This window comes from Aythya ferina, assembly GCF_964211825.1.
Source record: "Aythya ferina genome assembly, chromosome: 4".
NCBI lineage: Eukaryota > Metazoa > Chordata > Aves > Anseriformes > Anatidae > Aythya > Aythya ferina.
This window is the reverse complement of record NC_140300.1, coordinates 48395390-48411434: the sequence shown is the minus strand read 5'-3', so window position 1 is coordinate 48411434 and position 16045 is coordinate 48395390. Positions and strand designations below refer to the sequence as shown.

Sequence of the window (16045 nt, the reverse complement as noted above, 5' to 3'; positions counted from 1 at the left end):
GTAGGGTGAGACACTTTTTGATTAAAAGTCTGGGAAAAAAGCAATGAAATAAGTAAATGTTCTATCAGATGTTAGCTTTTTTAGAGAATGAATTAGGAAAAAGTAAATTGCTCATATTTTAATTAGAAGAAGAAAATGGTGGTTTTATTCTTATATTTCAAGGAGAAATTATTTTAACCAATTACCCAACCTCTGGGGAAATTAATATAGAGACTTAGAATTATTGCTTCTAACGTCAAAGAAATCTGAACTGTCTAATCAGATAACTGCTAACTTTTCAAAAGTAAGATTTTGGTACCATTGATTGAAGTTATTTCTGGAGCTTCTAGATTAACGTGAATAAGAAGGGAAACATCTGCATAAACCCACTGCTGCTGAGGAAAAAGTCTATTTTGGATATGAGAATTTGGGTGCATATTTTTTACTGTTGCTTCAGAGAAACACTTTTTTTTTTTTTTTTTTTTAATTTTGGAGCAGAGTGAGAGTTGCCATTGTGTTATAGGAATTTATAATAAAAGCAATATTCTAAAATGAGTAAATTGAATTTGTATGTGTAAATTTATCTTTCTCTATTTTTTACTTTTGATCTAAGACAGTATGGTGCTTTCTTCTTGCTGTACTGAAGTGGAAAAGAAGGATTGAGTTTTATGAATTATCTATGTGTTAAGAATCATGCCCTGTAGTTTCTAATTTAAATAAAATATGTGTATGCATACATCTACATACATATATACATATATGTTATTTAGGTATGTAAACTTTTACATTGAGAGAATATTTGGAAATACATTTCAATCAGTGTTTTAAACTCAGATTCAGGAAAATAGCTCTGTCCTGGTATACCTCCACAGTGGGAGGTATGATTAATCATTTACACTAATCTATATGATGCCATGTGCGAGGAACCTGAATTCCTTCAGTGGGAGTTGGTGCTATTTTTACATGGTATGTTGAATGTGCCTTTGTAGAACAACAGCATCAAAAAATGAAGAAAACTAAGGTGAGTTTCTAAGAGAGATGACTGGAGAGGACACAGGATAAACATTTAAAGATATAAGCATTTAAGGATACATTATTTGAAGTAATTGTTTGCTGAGGACACAACAGGAATGTTTGTGAGGACACAAAAGGAACAATCTAAAAGTAGTTATCTGTTTAGATAAAGCATGGAACTAAGACAAGGCGTATTTAGAATAAATATAAAGCACAATTTGAGATCAGTGAACAATCTTCCAGTTGAAGTGACAGTTGCACAGAGGGTGAATGACAGTAGATCTGATGATTGCACATAATATTAGAAACACACTTGTTTATGTTGACACTTCACTTTATATAATGAAAAGCTTTTAGCCAAGTTTAAGAAAAAAAGTTTTCTTTGTCACTATGCTTATTGTTCTTTAAAAACAGATTTTAAACCTCTCTAGAGAGTGCATGGCTTTTTTAGCAGTGCAAGATATATCTTACTCTTTATATGTCTAAGTTCTGCTGAAGGTCCTGATTATGTGCCATCCCATGGAACCTGAGTTTAGTAACTTTTCCTTATCAATGTGATTTCTGAAAGACCTTCGCTTTGTTGAGGTTTTAGAACCACATAGGAACAAACAGGGGCTATTGATCTTCTGTAAAGAAACGCCTTCCGTTAGAGCTCAAAATTGATTTATTTCTTATTTGACATATAAAGATTGAGTGTATTTTCTCAAATGTACAGAGTCACAGCAGGCAAAGAATGTTGATGAAACAGAAAAGTTGGCATTGAAATGCATCATCTACTTCTTGAAAACATTGATTAGTACTGGATATGCAGTCATTGGTCACAGCCACTATAGGGAAAAGTCCCTTTTCACAAGGGAAATGTCCACCTAGTTGACCAAAGGAAGCCAGCTGATGTAATCGTTTTGGATTTTAGCAAAGCTTTCAATAACATTTCTCACAGTATCTTTCTGGACAAAATGTCCACCATACAGCTAGACAAATATATAGTACAATGGGTGAACACTTGGCAGATGGGTCGAGCTCAAAGGGTTATAGTAAGTGTGGTTATACCAGGCTCTGATGGATTCTGCATCTGGAAAGGGACAATTGTGGATATACATGTGCAGACTTGGGGATGAGATGGAGAGGAGCCCCATAGAAAGGGATCTGAGGTTTTGGTTGATGGCACATTGAATATGAGTCAGCAGTGTGCCCTGGCAGCCAAAAGGGCCAGCCGTACCCTGGGATGCATCAAGCACAGCATTGCTAGCCAGTCGAGTGAAGTGATTGTCCCTCTCTTCTCTGCACTGGTGCAGCTTCACCTCGAGCACTCTATGCAGTTTTGAGCACCACAGTATAAGAAGGACGTGAAGCTGTCTGAGAGCATCCAAAGGAGGGCTGAGAAGACCAGTTTCTAGATGGGAGGGAGAATGTCTGAAGAGCAGCTGAAGTCCATTGGTTTGTTCAGCCCAGAGCAGAGCAGGCTGAGGCGAGGCCTCATGGTGGCCTGCAGCTCCCTCACGAGGGTAGCAGAGGGGCAGGCACTGAGCTCTGCTCTTTGGGGACAGTGACAGGACCTGAGGGAATGGTGTGGAGCCAGGACAGGGGAAGGTCATGCTGGGTGTGAGGAAAAGGTTCTTCACTAAGAGGGTGGCTGGGGACTGGGACAGGCTCCCCAGGGAAATGGTCACAGCAGCAAGCCTGTTGAAGTTCAAGAAGTGTTTGGAAAATACTCTCAGACACATAGTCTGTTTTTTTGGTGGTTCTGTGTGGAACCAGGAGCTGGACTCCATGATCCAGAGAAGTTGTATATGCCTCATCCCCAGAAGTGTTTAAAGCCAGGTTGAATGGGTCTTTGAGCAGCATGATCCAGTGGAAAGTGTCACCGCCCTAGGCAATGGGGTTGGAATGAGATGATCTTTAAGGTCCCTTCCAACCCAAACAATTCTATGATCCTTGTGGGTCCCTTCCAACTCAGGATGGTCTGTGATTCTATGATGTATTGTTCTGTCACATTATTTTTCCCCTTCATTTAAAAGGAGTCTAAGGCTTAAAAACAGAATTATTTTTAAAGATCTCTTCAATTCTTTCTGTTCATTCTACACTGAAGTCATCACCTGCTGACATAATTATTTTCACAGTGACCAGTTATGATGCGTGACACAGAGCATTTTAAATTAGGAGGAATAAATGCTAAAAAAAATAATAATTTTATTTTGTTGAAATTGTCACTTGCAATGAGAAGAAAAATAAAGAGGGAAAAGAGGAATAGGTCAGGAAAACAACAAAATAAACCCTTGACACATGTTGTACCTCTCCATGCAGAATATTTTTCAGCTTTTTGTTTTTACGTAAAGTTGATATCTGTTATAGGAATAAATCATACTATTTCATTAAGAGAATTTCTACATACGGTATTGTATTTGTCCAAATATTTTTTTTTAATTTTGATAAAAACAAAACTTTACTTAGAATAAATAGAAACAGAGATATAAATACCTATATATATGATGAACAGTAATACATTTGCAAAATATAAATAGTGAACATAAACTAGGAGAGTTAGTAATTATGGAATATGGAGTATGATTTCACTGAAGTCAACAGGAATTTTGTTTTTGTTTTAATTTAATCCTTTTGTAGGGATGGAAGGACAGAGGGGTAAGGAATGATAATTTGAAGCAATTGATTTATATGGCGTTTAAGACTAGCGTGATAGGTCTCTGGAATGTCTTACAGCATGAGCATACTTCTGATGCAGTGGATCAGTACTCCACATGACCAGAAAAGCAAATGCCTCTTTGCTTGTCAAAACAAATTGTTGCTTTGTCCCGTGGCAACATGCACCACATCTCCTCCTCTTCTCTTGGCCTCCAGCTACACAGTCATCTTTCCAATTTTATATTTCTGCATCTTGTACCTGCCTTACTGCTGTGTCCTCAGATGTAAGCCCTGTCTATAACAGCATTTCTTTGCAGTTTTACTGTGATGATGCAGAAGGGGGAGTTGCAAGTTCAGTACAGCAATGAGATATTGTGCATCTAATTTGTGTGCATTATTTATTTGTTATTTTTAAAAAGGTTTCTTGCTTACTTTATTTCTACATGTATTATTGTTTCAAATGGGATTCTTTCTCAGGACATGTGTAGAAAACACACATCGTTCCTTTGAGGACAGAAATGCTAATGCTGCCTGAATGTATTGAAGTATGTTTTACACTTAGAGTGCTTGTGAGTAGCACTGTTTACAACATGCATTTTGGCTAGCCTCAATATATGTCCTGATGTCAACTTGTCCTTTTTCCTTCACTAAATTTTCTGAGATTTGTATTTTACAGTTAAAAAGGGGGAAGAAAAAATATTGATATTTTTCTAATTTGCCTTTATCTATTGCATTAGCTGTTCTGATTCTTACACTTTCTCAGTTTCTTTTGAAATCTAGGATGAAGTTTGTCCCAAAGCTGATGGAGATCCTGTTCAGCGGTGTGTATGGGCAACTGCTGTTAATGTAAAAGACAAGTTCATTTACGTGACTCAGCCCACACTCAACAGAGTACTTATTGTTGATGTACAGTCTCAGAAAGTTGTACAGGTATTTCTGATTTTTGACTTGATGTCTAATTTGATGTCTAAGTTTTTTTCATTATATTTTGGAAAAAAAAAGATGCCATTAGTTTGAGAGTAAACAGTATCTGGAAAAAAGCTCATTTACATTTAACAACAGTTTGTTTAATTATTGTTCCTGTGAATAGTCAGTTGGCAGGGACAGAATCAATATGAAAAAATACCTCTTACAAATATTAAGTAGTTGGGGAAATGTAGTTCTTTGGAAAATTTCTGAATTGAAGTACTTTTCACTTTAAATTGAAGGTATAGAATAGTATTTTATCATAATGGAATTTAACTGTTTTGACAGGAAAGGTCAGGGGGTTAGGTTGGCTACAGAATGTGGAGGGCTGTTACTCAGTAAACTTTCAGATAGAGAAATTTCTGTAATTGTGGAAGACACAAGACCATGCTTAGCCGAGATCGGAGGCTGTGATCTGGAACTTCTCTATTCCTGTCTGCCATGTAGGTAGTACTGTCTGTTTCTCAGCCTCTGAGATACTCTGGAGATACTCCAATAGATTGGAGATACTCTGCTTAATCAAAATAATTCATTGGCTAAAAGAGAGAAAATGATGCTATGGTACAGAGATTAATTAACTCATATGGTTTGTAAAAGACCTTGTAGTAAAGGCAATGCTAAGATACATACTAGAGTTTGGAGCAGTACAATTGCTTCAAGAGAGCCTGAGAGTCACAATATCATTCACATGGTCAGTAGCTTCATTGGGATGGAGTAAAAATTGAAGTTTGGTTGCCATTATAGAAATAAAATACTATAACCAATCTACTTGTGGCTTTTCTCTTACTGTCTCTCTCCTATTTTTTTTTTTTTCCTTTCTCCCATTTCCACTGGCATCAATGCATTATAAGTGGTGTCAATGTACTGTGAGGTTAAATGGGGGACACAAGGCCAGGTTTTATTCTGTTGAATTGTCAAAGGCATATGAGAATGCATTTAGCAAATCATAGCTATAAATCCATCATATTTTAAATTACTTTCTGATTATTATTTAAAGTCTTAAAATATTTATGTTTACAAGGCATATCAAAAAGGCAAAATGTAATTATTTTTCTTATTTGGTTTCTGCCTAGTGTTCCTACCGTACTACACTTTTTTTTTCTTTATATTAGATTATATTTCATAGTATAGTCTTTAGTTTTTCAGGCAGGTGTCACTTGAACAGAAAGATAAGTTTTATTTGGCTTTCAGTGGTAAAGAAAGGCTTTCAACACAGGAGTGTCAACATTCTTTTGGGGCTTGTGGTTTTTTTTGTTGTTTTGTTTCGGCTTTGGTTGGTTGGTTTGGTTTTTATTTGAGTACATTACAGATCATACAAAATCTTCTTGAAATTTGCTTTAAAAGCAGGGCTATGCTTTTTCTGAAATAAAATTATTTCCTGGGCAAAAGCTCTGAAGCTAGTTAAATTGTTAACAATTCTGCTCTGATTCTTTGAAGAAAGAAAACCTGTATGAGAGGTTTTCTGATATAGAGGTTTTGATACCACATTGAATGTTCTGCTTCAAATTTTAATCATACAAATGATTACAAACTATACATAACATCTACAGAGTTACTTATAGTATCATCACATCTATCACCAGTGTGTTTTTTTAGTTAAATATAACATGGATTTGTATTAGAACTCTAATTTATTTTAAATAAAAAATACTTAAATAGAGATTTTCTTCAGCTTTTTTGCCTTCTCTGGCCAATAAATGAATGAAAATCTTTAATATAGAGATTATATATATATTAGAATACATATATAATGTATATTAGTATAGAATTTTAAAAGAATAAATAGTAAAACTGTAATTTTTAAATAAAATTACCTTGACAAAAACATTTTAATCCATATCACTTTATATTCTTTAAACATCTATATTTACTACCTTGTATATCAATTGACTCAGTAGACATAGCTGCACTGAAAACCTTAGCCATTCCAAATGAGGATGGGGATGGATAAAATGCTTTAAAAAAAAAAAAGTTAAACATAAAAAGTTATTAATATTTTTGTTCCCTTTCTTCTTTTTATTTTATCGTTATTATTATTATTGTTATTATATAGTTAAGTTTACCCTTTGCATATCAGAATTGGTTTTCTGAGAATAAGACTTTTTACAACCAATTTGATGTACTTCTTCAGGAAGAGACATTGAAAAAAAATTCTCACTGCAATCCTCTTATTTGAAGAACTGGAATTTCTAGCAATGATTTCCCTGGTCTCCAACTGGCATTAATTTGTCATCTTAATTTGTCAAACTGATGAATGATATTTCAATTCAATTGCATTTATTAACATTTAGACTTCAATGACAAGAGAGACAATATTATGCCTTTAGAGCTTACTGAGATATGTTAAAAAACAAAAAAAGTTGGAAGCTGTTTTGAACTTAGTATTTATGGAATAGTTTGATCAGATTTCAGATTTGCTTTAAAAGAGATTTGTAATTGTTTTATTAATTGTTTTATTGTATTATAATGGTATGCCTAGAGATACTTAACCTTACACGTTAACTATAGAGTAAAATTCAATAAATTAGCCACCAACTAAAAGTATACCCCTCCGCAACAAAGATTAGAATAGAGGGATTCTCCAGTTCTCATATGGAGTTAGATTAAATATTCAAGTATCTGTAATGGTCTAGGCTTTGTGCCTTATTTCAGTGCTCCTCAAAAGGCATATTAAGTTAAACCAAATACTACACAAGCCTTCATGCTAATCAAGGGCCAAACAACAACAACAACATACAATTCACCTTAAAAAAAAAAAAAAAGTCTTGAAAAATGGAATAGCATCGCTTTTTCATTACTGTAATAATAGCCTTTGAACAGCCTTTTTTTAGGAAACATATTGACGTGGTTTTCTTTATTATGGTCTTTTGTTTGAAGTACTATCATGCACGTTATATTCATTAATTTATGCTATAAAAGTTAATGAAGAAAATGTATATAGAAGTGTACATGTATACATCTAGATAATGTAAATAACTAGGTTGTAGGATGATTTTTTTTTCTAAAAAGATACTAGAATAGCCATTTTAAATTTCAATATATGTTTCCAATCTAGGGACGTGGGTGGTGTATCTTTAAGGAGGTATTCATAGGTTTTCTGATTTAGTCAGGTACATCTAAATCATAGCTTTTAAAGTTAAGAAAAATATTTACTTTCATTTTTAAGTTCTTGAAAACAAGTGCTGTCACCTGTAATTGTTTGGAACAGCTTAGCAACATAAAGTTAAGTAGGACGACTTCAAGTCATCTTTCAGTCGACTGTCATTTAGTACACTGTGCTGGTGGCATTTGAGCCTGGAATAGCTAGAAACAGCTGTGAAAGCACATCTCCAAGACTCTGAGCTTCTCTTTGCTGTCTCGTCCTTTCTTGGGAGTTGCATTATCCTTGCATGACTCCACAGGTAATTCCTTCTCCTCCAGGCAGTGCCATGGCCCAAATCCAAAATACAACTGGTGCTCATTGAGCAGAACATGCACGAGCCAGCCCTTTAATTTGAGGAATCCAACTTGAATTTTGGTACGTCTGAACAAAATAACTATACAACAGCCACCAAAGTATTATTTTAGACTAATTGTCTTCTATTTGCAGTAGGAAATGTTATGAAACTTGAATGACCTTTTCCAAGGGGGACTTTTCTGTTTTTAAATCATCTAGTGAGCAGCAACCTGACTTAGTTTTCCATTTTCTAAAAGAAAAAAATGATTTTTTTTTACATGAAGTTGTGACTTCCAACACCTCAGGAGTACGGTTAAGTATCATCAGCAATCTCAGCCAGCCATTAGCGCGTTATCTTGAGGATCTACATCATTACTTTAAATTAGGTTCACTTAATTAGCCAGCTGGTACACTCCCTGACAAACTGATAAACAAGCTGTGCTTTATTGTTCGGTAGTAGTGAGACTTAAAAACATTTTCCACTTATTTTTTCTGCTTTAACGATGAATATAGAAAAGTAATCCCCACAACTGTTACCTCGTACAGAATGTCTGTTAATCAAATAGTCTGTCCTCCCTTTTGATTATTCAGTCTTTCTCCTAAAAAAAGAAAGTGTAGCCTATAACGTTTTTAGTCTCTGGAGGCAAAACTCAAGGTGGTAGGGAAAACACCTTGGTTCTGATCACATCTACAAAAAGTAGAAATCATATCTGGGAAACATTTATATGTTAACAGGCTTACCAACTTCAACAGTATACACTTTAGCAGAGTTGTCTGCAGTAACATTGTGTTGGTTTTATGCAGGACTGTGCAGGAACATGTGTTGATTCACTATGTAGTTTGAGAATAATTTCCCTTTTTAGCCATTTTCCAGTAATTTGTGTAGCTTTTAACTGGTATGTATGAAGAGAGGGATAGTTGGGAAGGAAGGTAAGTACATTTTTACTTGATTTAAAATGTTTATTTTCAGCTTCTTAATAGCCTCAATATGATGCAGTCTTGATGTCAAATATTAGAACACATAATGGATAAAAATCAGTGATTCAGTAACTTTGAATTAATCAGAGGACCATTTCAAAAACTGACAACATGATTTTTAAATATGATCCTAAAACATCAGGAAATGTATGTCCAGCCATCATTTTAATTCAGTCATATTTATTATTTTTCTTTTTAAAATGTGACAGAAGGTAAGAATTTCTTCTCTTATTTTGCTGCAGGCAGTGAGTACAGATCCTGTCCCAGTGAAACTACACTATGATAAATCACATGATCAAGTCTGGGTTCTGAGCTGGGGAGACATGGAAAAGAATTCACCAACTTTGCAGGTGGGTATATTGATCAGACTGATTATATGCTATGAAATCTAGATAGGCTGAATCTTTATGTAATTGAGACATTTGTATATTTCCCTTTAAACATTATTATGATGACCCAGCAGAGGTAGTAAGATATAAGATAACTGACTTTGCTTTAATATATATATATTTTTTTTTCAATACCTTTACTCAGAACTGACTATATCAACTTGATAGAAGTCTATGGAATACAGGTAAAAACAGTAGCATGTTTTGCCAGTCTTTTGAGAGCAAACTTGCTGCTTATGATGTTTTTGCCCCTAATTAGAGGATACGTCTGATTTTAGGCATATTCATATTTCACTAAAATAAGTGTAAAATGTAAGAGTAAGTAAAATAAGGTAAGACAGTTCCATTTTTTTTTTCTTCAGATGTATAATAACAGTTTTTGTTTTTCACATGTCCTCTGAGCAGTGGCAAGCCTAGGGACAGCCACTAAAGAAACATTTCAAGAAACTGTAATTGCATTTGCTGCTTTTTCACTACTTTCTTCTCCTAATTTAAAGTAATCCTATGAGAATATGGAGATAGTCTGTGTCATAATTTCAAAATTATTTCAACTTATTTTCCTTTTTCTAGAAGTCAATGGAGACCTTATTTGTTTTTAAATGCATAAGGAGTAAGAGAAATTCAAATGTAGGGCTTAAATAGTAAAAAATGATTAACATTTAAAAACACCTTTTTAGCACCTCTAGACTCTTAGTAACTGTGAATATGCAAGATAATTTGTGACAGTTTTGCTGTCACTCCTCCTAAGAAAATGACTGATAATTGAGTCACACATATCCTATTTTAAAGCCAGTGATCATCTTCACTCTCCATTTCCTTTACACTATCCATAATCAATTATTTTGCTTTTTAATCCAGTCTTAAGAGCATGTAAATGATTATCACACTGGCTATTAATATAAAATTGTCTTTTACTTGTCTATAAAGATTTACTGCAGAGACTGTTCAGGATTTGAGGAAAATTCAAGGCGAATTGGTTCAACAATTTAAGAAATATATAAACTGAAACCCACTTGCTCTTCTGAAATATATATGTGCTATATCGAATTGCCTCATGATTGACAAGACTTGGGAGTATGTATAAGCATAGCTTCCTGTGAATCAATTAATAACATCTTATATTTTCACTTAGACTGCAGTGCTTAAGAAACATAATCCCTATCTAGGGTCAAGTGTGAGAATAGGTAAATAAAAATACTAGTTTTCACTAACTGCTGGAGACTTTAATAATATATATGAATAAATATGGACTCCATTAGAGAAAAAAAATGGGGAGAGAAAGGAAATATGAAGATCAGGTATGTTAGGTATGTAAAATTCTCTGGAATTTGAAATGCTGATTCACTGTCGTTTGTGTTGTCATTTCTAGCTGAAGATTAACACAGTAGATGGAATACAGAGGCAATATTGTATGAATGTACTTAGATTAAATTTTGAAGGAGTATTTCCATAGTTTGTAATAATGTTACTTTATGTAGGTGATAACACAAGCCAGTGGGAGTGTTTCTCATCACACAATCCATACTCAGCCAGTAGGAAAGCAGTTTGACAGAGTAGATGACTTTTTCATTCCTGCTACAACCCTCATCATTACCCATATAAGGTAAGTTTTAACTCAGTTATAATTAACTTTCAAATGAACTATAATATTTTCTCCAAATAAAACAAATTAAAAATAATCTTGAAAATGTGAGACCATGCCTTTTTAGTATAGCTTGGAAAGACTCTTTTTCATATACAAACTTCATGTGAGTTTTGTTGAATAAAGGCTGTTGAATTTATCAGAACAAACCTTTATTAAAATGTGTTGTTGTTTTTTTTTTTTTTTCCTTTTCTCATCAAACGTTCAAAAATTTCATTACTCTAGATACTAAATTTGAGATGTAATATCACCTGGGGTGTTCTTGAGGAATTGATAGCTGTAACATTGAGATAATTCCCTAAATTAGGAGCATAAATCTTAATTTGAAAATGATACTCCCTAGTTTCTTCTACACCAGAGCAGCTGTTTTATATATAGTATTTGCCACGTTGTATTATATATATTTTGCATTAAAGTTTTTCTCTTGATAAACAGACCAGAAAAGCCACTTACGGAGTTTTAAAAGGAATTATGATAAAACATAACTTAAGTCTTTCTGAACTAGAGTCTCTTGCTAATTCTGTTCTTTTTTTTTTTTTTTTTTTTTTTTTTTTAATCAGGCTATCTGTTTTTAAAGCAAGCTACGTGTAAACTATTAAACTATTTAGAATGTAAAGTTGTGCAAAACAAGCAAGCTGTGTAAACTCTATTTAGATGCATGCATAAAGTTTTTCTGATATCATGGGTGCTGAGTAGATGAAATTCTTACATGTTAAAAATGGTTTGCACTATAATCCATACTGTAAAATACAGTAAGTTCTTGGGACCTTAGTTATTTCTCTCAATGAATGTAGGATTATTTGTGTGTCCACGGAATAGACAACTTTTGGCTGCGATAGAAATATACCAAGTATGGAAAACTGTAAGGAAGTAACAAGTTGGATTTTAGAGACACATGGGACAAGGAAAGAGAGTGTGAGGAAAAGAGGGCAAAGTTTAATACAGATGTAGAGCAGAAATATTTTCCGAATTTCACCAACGCCTCTTAAATGAAAATCTACTTCTATTTTTCTTCCTCCAAATGCATTAGTAGGAATGTGAAATTTCATTTTCTTTTAGTGTTTTCTGTAACATTTCTACCTGTAGGGTAGAAAAATTCTGCCTTCTAGGATTTGTACATCTGAATCTTATGTTAGTAGTTATTAGTACTTTGTATGCTTAGAACTGTTAGGTTATTAGCAAAGTGACACAGATATATTTCAGTGTAAATGACCTCAGCAAATAATTAACTTCCTTGCTTATTGTGCCCTTCTAAGTTCAAGTATCTATAGAAATGCTCTAATTAGGATGATTCTAACTTTCCTTCAGTTATGAGAAGGCATCACTCATGTTTAGCTAAAATCTCAAATCATATATATAAATATGCATCTCCATCCAAAAAGATTTTAGTCTCATAAAAAGATTTAGTCTTTTAAAAAAGTGAAAACATCAAATTTAGGTTGATTTTACAATTGGTTCCAGAATTTACTCTACAATATGTGCCTGTGAAGAATCTAGTCTATATCAAAAAAAAAGAAAAAGAAAAATTTTAGTTTTCTACAAAACTTTTAATAAATAAATTATCAATCAGCCATATGCACTTTAAAAGGAATGTGTAAATTAATATGTATGAATAGAAATTAACTCTAAGTACCATTACTGCCACGTTGCTTTAAACAAGTAGATAAATGCACAATGTGTTCCTAAGCTCAGCCATAGAAAACCATTAAATAATTCTGCTACATTTGGAGCATGAATTCTTTGAGAGAACAGAAGCTACTCTAGAAGCTACACTACATAAACTACCAGCATTAGAGGTGCTACCCTTCTGACTAATTGATTTTGATGTTTATTACTAAATTATTGCCCTAGGGAGGGCAACTTTGTTCAGCTTTATCTTTAAGGGAATTAACAGCTGGTGATTCCTATCTGCATAGCTCCCTTATCCATTTTCAACGACTGCACTGACAGAAGACAGCAGTTAGTGATCTACAGTGACTGATTCAGTTCTCTCCTCGAACAATTCTAAGGGATCCTGTTGCACACCTGTTCCACATCCTGTTGAACATCCTGTTCCACACACACATTTGATGGCATATGAAATGAATTAAAGTTACATTCATGTGTGCAAGTCTTTAAAAGTCCAAGACCTGACTGCTGATGTCAGGTGATGGGGGGGAAATTAATCAGTTAACATTTCAATAAATATTGGCATGACTTAACCATTTTGAAAATGTTACACAATGCATCACTAAAAATTGTATTGAATTAGTAAAAATGCTTGCTTTGTTTAATGGAATGTAAAATAATTCTATACAGTATAGGCAAGCACATTTATTTACAAGATACATATTCTATCAGATAGTAATATAATTATTCATGCAGATTTTTGCTATAAAAGGATCAATAGAACAGCACTGATACTTAAATACATTAATTTTCATGTAAATAGGAAAAGAAAAATATGAAAGACATCATACAAGAAGGGGAACCAGGAAAAATAGGCCCAGTCCAAAGACAGTGAAGAACTCATTTTGTCAAACTCAGTCTATTTGAAATTGGAATTCTGTCTAAATAGGTCACGTAGTTGCTTTCTTATGTTAGTTTTCTAAAATACTACCTAATTTTGAGCTTCTGATTCTATTAAAAAAAAAAAAAAAAAAAAAAAAAAAAAGACTACATAGAGAAACCATATTTTTATTTTACGTTTTTTTAAAGAGCTATTTTTGTGAAGTCACTCAGTTGTTAAAGAATTTGCCTTTCACAAAAAGTCTGGCCTTCAAATACTTAATTGTTTTTTTGTTGTTGCTTAAATGAAAATGAACCACATGAGAAATGTGTCAGGAAAGTTTTTGAATTAATTGCATCAGAGAAATACATCAAAGTAGTAGTGATAAAGAAAAAAACTTGTCTGTTAAATCTAAATTGTCAACAGTCAACAATAAAAAGCCTCAACAGCAGCATGTGTTTCTGTAGAATGTGATGCAATGAATATAAAGCTTTAATTTATTGCCATTTGGTGCTTATTCTAGCCAGGGGAGCATTTTATGAGTGTGAATACTGAAAGACAGAAAGACAGGAAATAAACCCACTGGCTGAATTAGCTGATTAGAGACCTATTTGCTCTTTGTTAGAAGTCAGTTCCAAACAACACCAGACCTTTCCAGAAAAAAAAGGAAGGCTTTTTGCAGCCAGGTGCATTTGCCACCTGTAAAACTAAAATTCTGAATCATGTAATCCTTTTGCAACTGCTAACCATTTACGGGTGGACAGTGTGGAATCTGTTAAGTGGTTATAAACTATACAGATACCAAGTCTTCCCCCCCCCCCCCCCCCCCAAAAAAAAAATTATTTCTCGAGAAAATATATACAAAGCTTATTCCATTTGTAGATGGGCCTTTTAAAAATCGAGTATATGTATTTTCAATAGTTGGCATTATACATTTAATGAGAAGAAAATTTTAATCACTGAACTGCTCTGTGCCAAAGCAGTTCATTGCAACCAATGATCATGTCCTTAATTGCCTGCTAACACCCAATTCTTATCATAAAAATAGATATTTGCAATTAGTATGTGGGATAGCTGCAAAAAGATGACTTGTATAATACTCATGAAAATATATTCTTAGAAGCCTAAGGAGTAAAAGAGCTGATTATTTCAGCTCCACTGTTCATAAATCGAAGTGAACAAAAGATAATTGGAATAAATTAAGGTCTATCACTAAGCTGCTGAAAAATGTTTCAAAAGCAATATTAAATGAACTCGCTGTAATGGAGTCACTCTAACTTTTTAGATGTTTTAATCTATTAGCAAGTATTTTAGATGTTATATAGTTACCTGACTTAACAAGTAGAGGAATGAATGATCAACTCATTGGTGAGATGGCTCAGGATCTGAGTAAAGTTATAATGTTCTCAGTTTGAATCTTTATCTCTCTTATTTCTCTGTTGTGTAGGATAACGGGGGAAGCAGTCTTTCTGAGATTATGCTTATCCATTTGCACAACACATTCCAAAAACTAAGCATTTTTAAAAGAGGTAATTGGAATGTGCTGCCAATGAATCCTTGTGAACCTTCATAAATGAAATCCACGTAGGGTGCTGATTCAGTAATTTCAGAAGTTTGGATTCAGAATTCCACACTTCATTCCAGAGTTTAAGCCCATACAGTGGTGTGAAGTAGTTGGAATGTCAGAGCATTTTCAGTATTTGTATGAAAATAAGCACACAGAAAATATTTTATTTCAGAAATCCTACGTAATCAGAAAAAATGTCCTTTTCAAATGATTTGCATGTCAAACAAACAAAAAAAGATAAATGCTGAGCCAACTATAGACAAAAGAGGTGGAATTAATTTGTGAGGTTGAATATTTAATGTAGCCCATGTGATTTAGCTATTTAAGAGATGATTTAATATTTTACAGATTAAATTAACAAGCCCTGTTAGGGGACTACCAAGTTTGCACACAGTTCTTAGTCTTTAAGCTATAAATATATGTACTTCTACGGGGGAAATAACTTGAAAGGTTGAGGCTTTGGAGAAAGAAGCTCCATAGTACTAGGGCAATCACTAAAGATATAGCAACTGCAATTTCTCATGATTGTGGAATCTTTTAGTGCTCCATGGCAGCACAGCACACAATGGAGGTCTGTCTGGGTTAGGGGCTCACACTGCCATCTCACATCTCTGTAAACCATGTCTTTGTGAGAGTAGTACTAAATGGAGAACCTGTAGTGATTCTTTCCCCTCTCTGTGTATTTCCCCCTGCAAAGGAGGTCCCTTTTGGTCCATAAGTGTGTTATTTATGAAAAAGAAACTCATAGGAACTTATGGGGAAGAAGGAGGGGAGACAGCAAAAATTATTCTTCTGCTGTGAATGGTGATTTTTACAGCATCTTTATTCTAAAGTGAATATGAAGAACTAACAGATTAAGAGATTCAGTTCAAATGAAACTTGTTCAGCTACTACCATTGGCAATAGCAGGAACATTCTACTTGTTCTACTTGCATTTCCCATTTAG

The 16045-nt window shown here is 33.8% G+C and overlaps 1 protein-coding gene across 5 annotated transcripts in view; it reads left to right on the top strand.

The window, feature by feature from the left end:
* The window catches only part of FSTL5 (follistatin like 5), a 428524-nt gene that overhangs the window by 394545 nt on the left and 17934 nt on the right, over positions 1 to 16045 (top strand). For all 5 annotated transcript variants that reach the window (XM_084517700.1, XM_084517699.1, XM_084517702.1 and 2 more), the window contains 3 exons: positions 4414 to 4563; positions 9256 to 9363; positions 10881 to 11005. In XM_084517700.1, coding sequence (XP_084373826.1) covers positions 4414 to 4563; positions 9256 to 9363; positions 10881 to 11005 — 383 coding nt within the window. The remainder of the gene's footprint in view (positions 1 to 4413; positions 4564 to 9255; positions 9364 to 10880; positions 11006 to 16045) is intronic.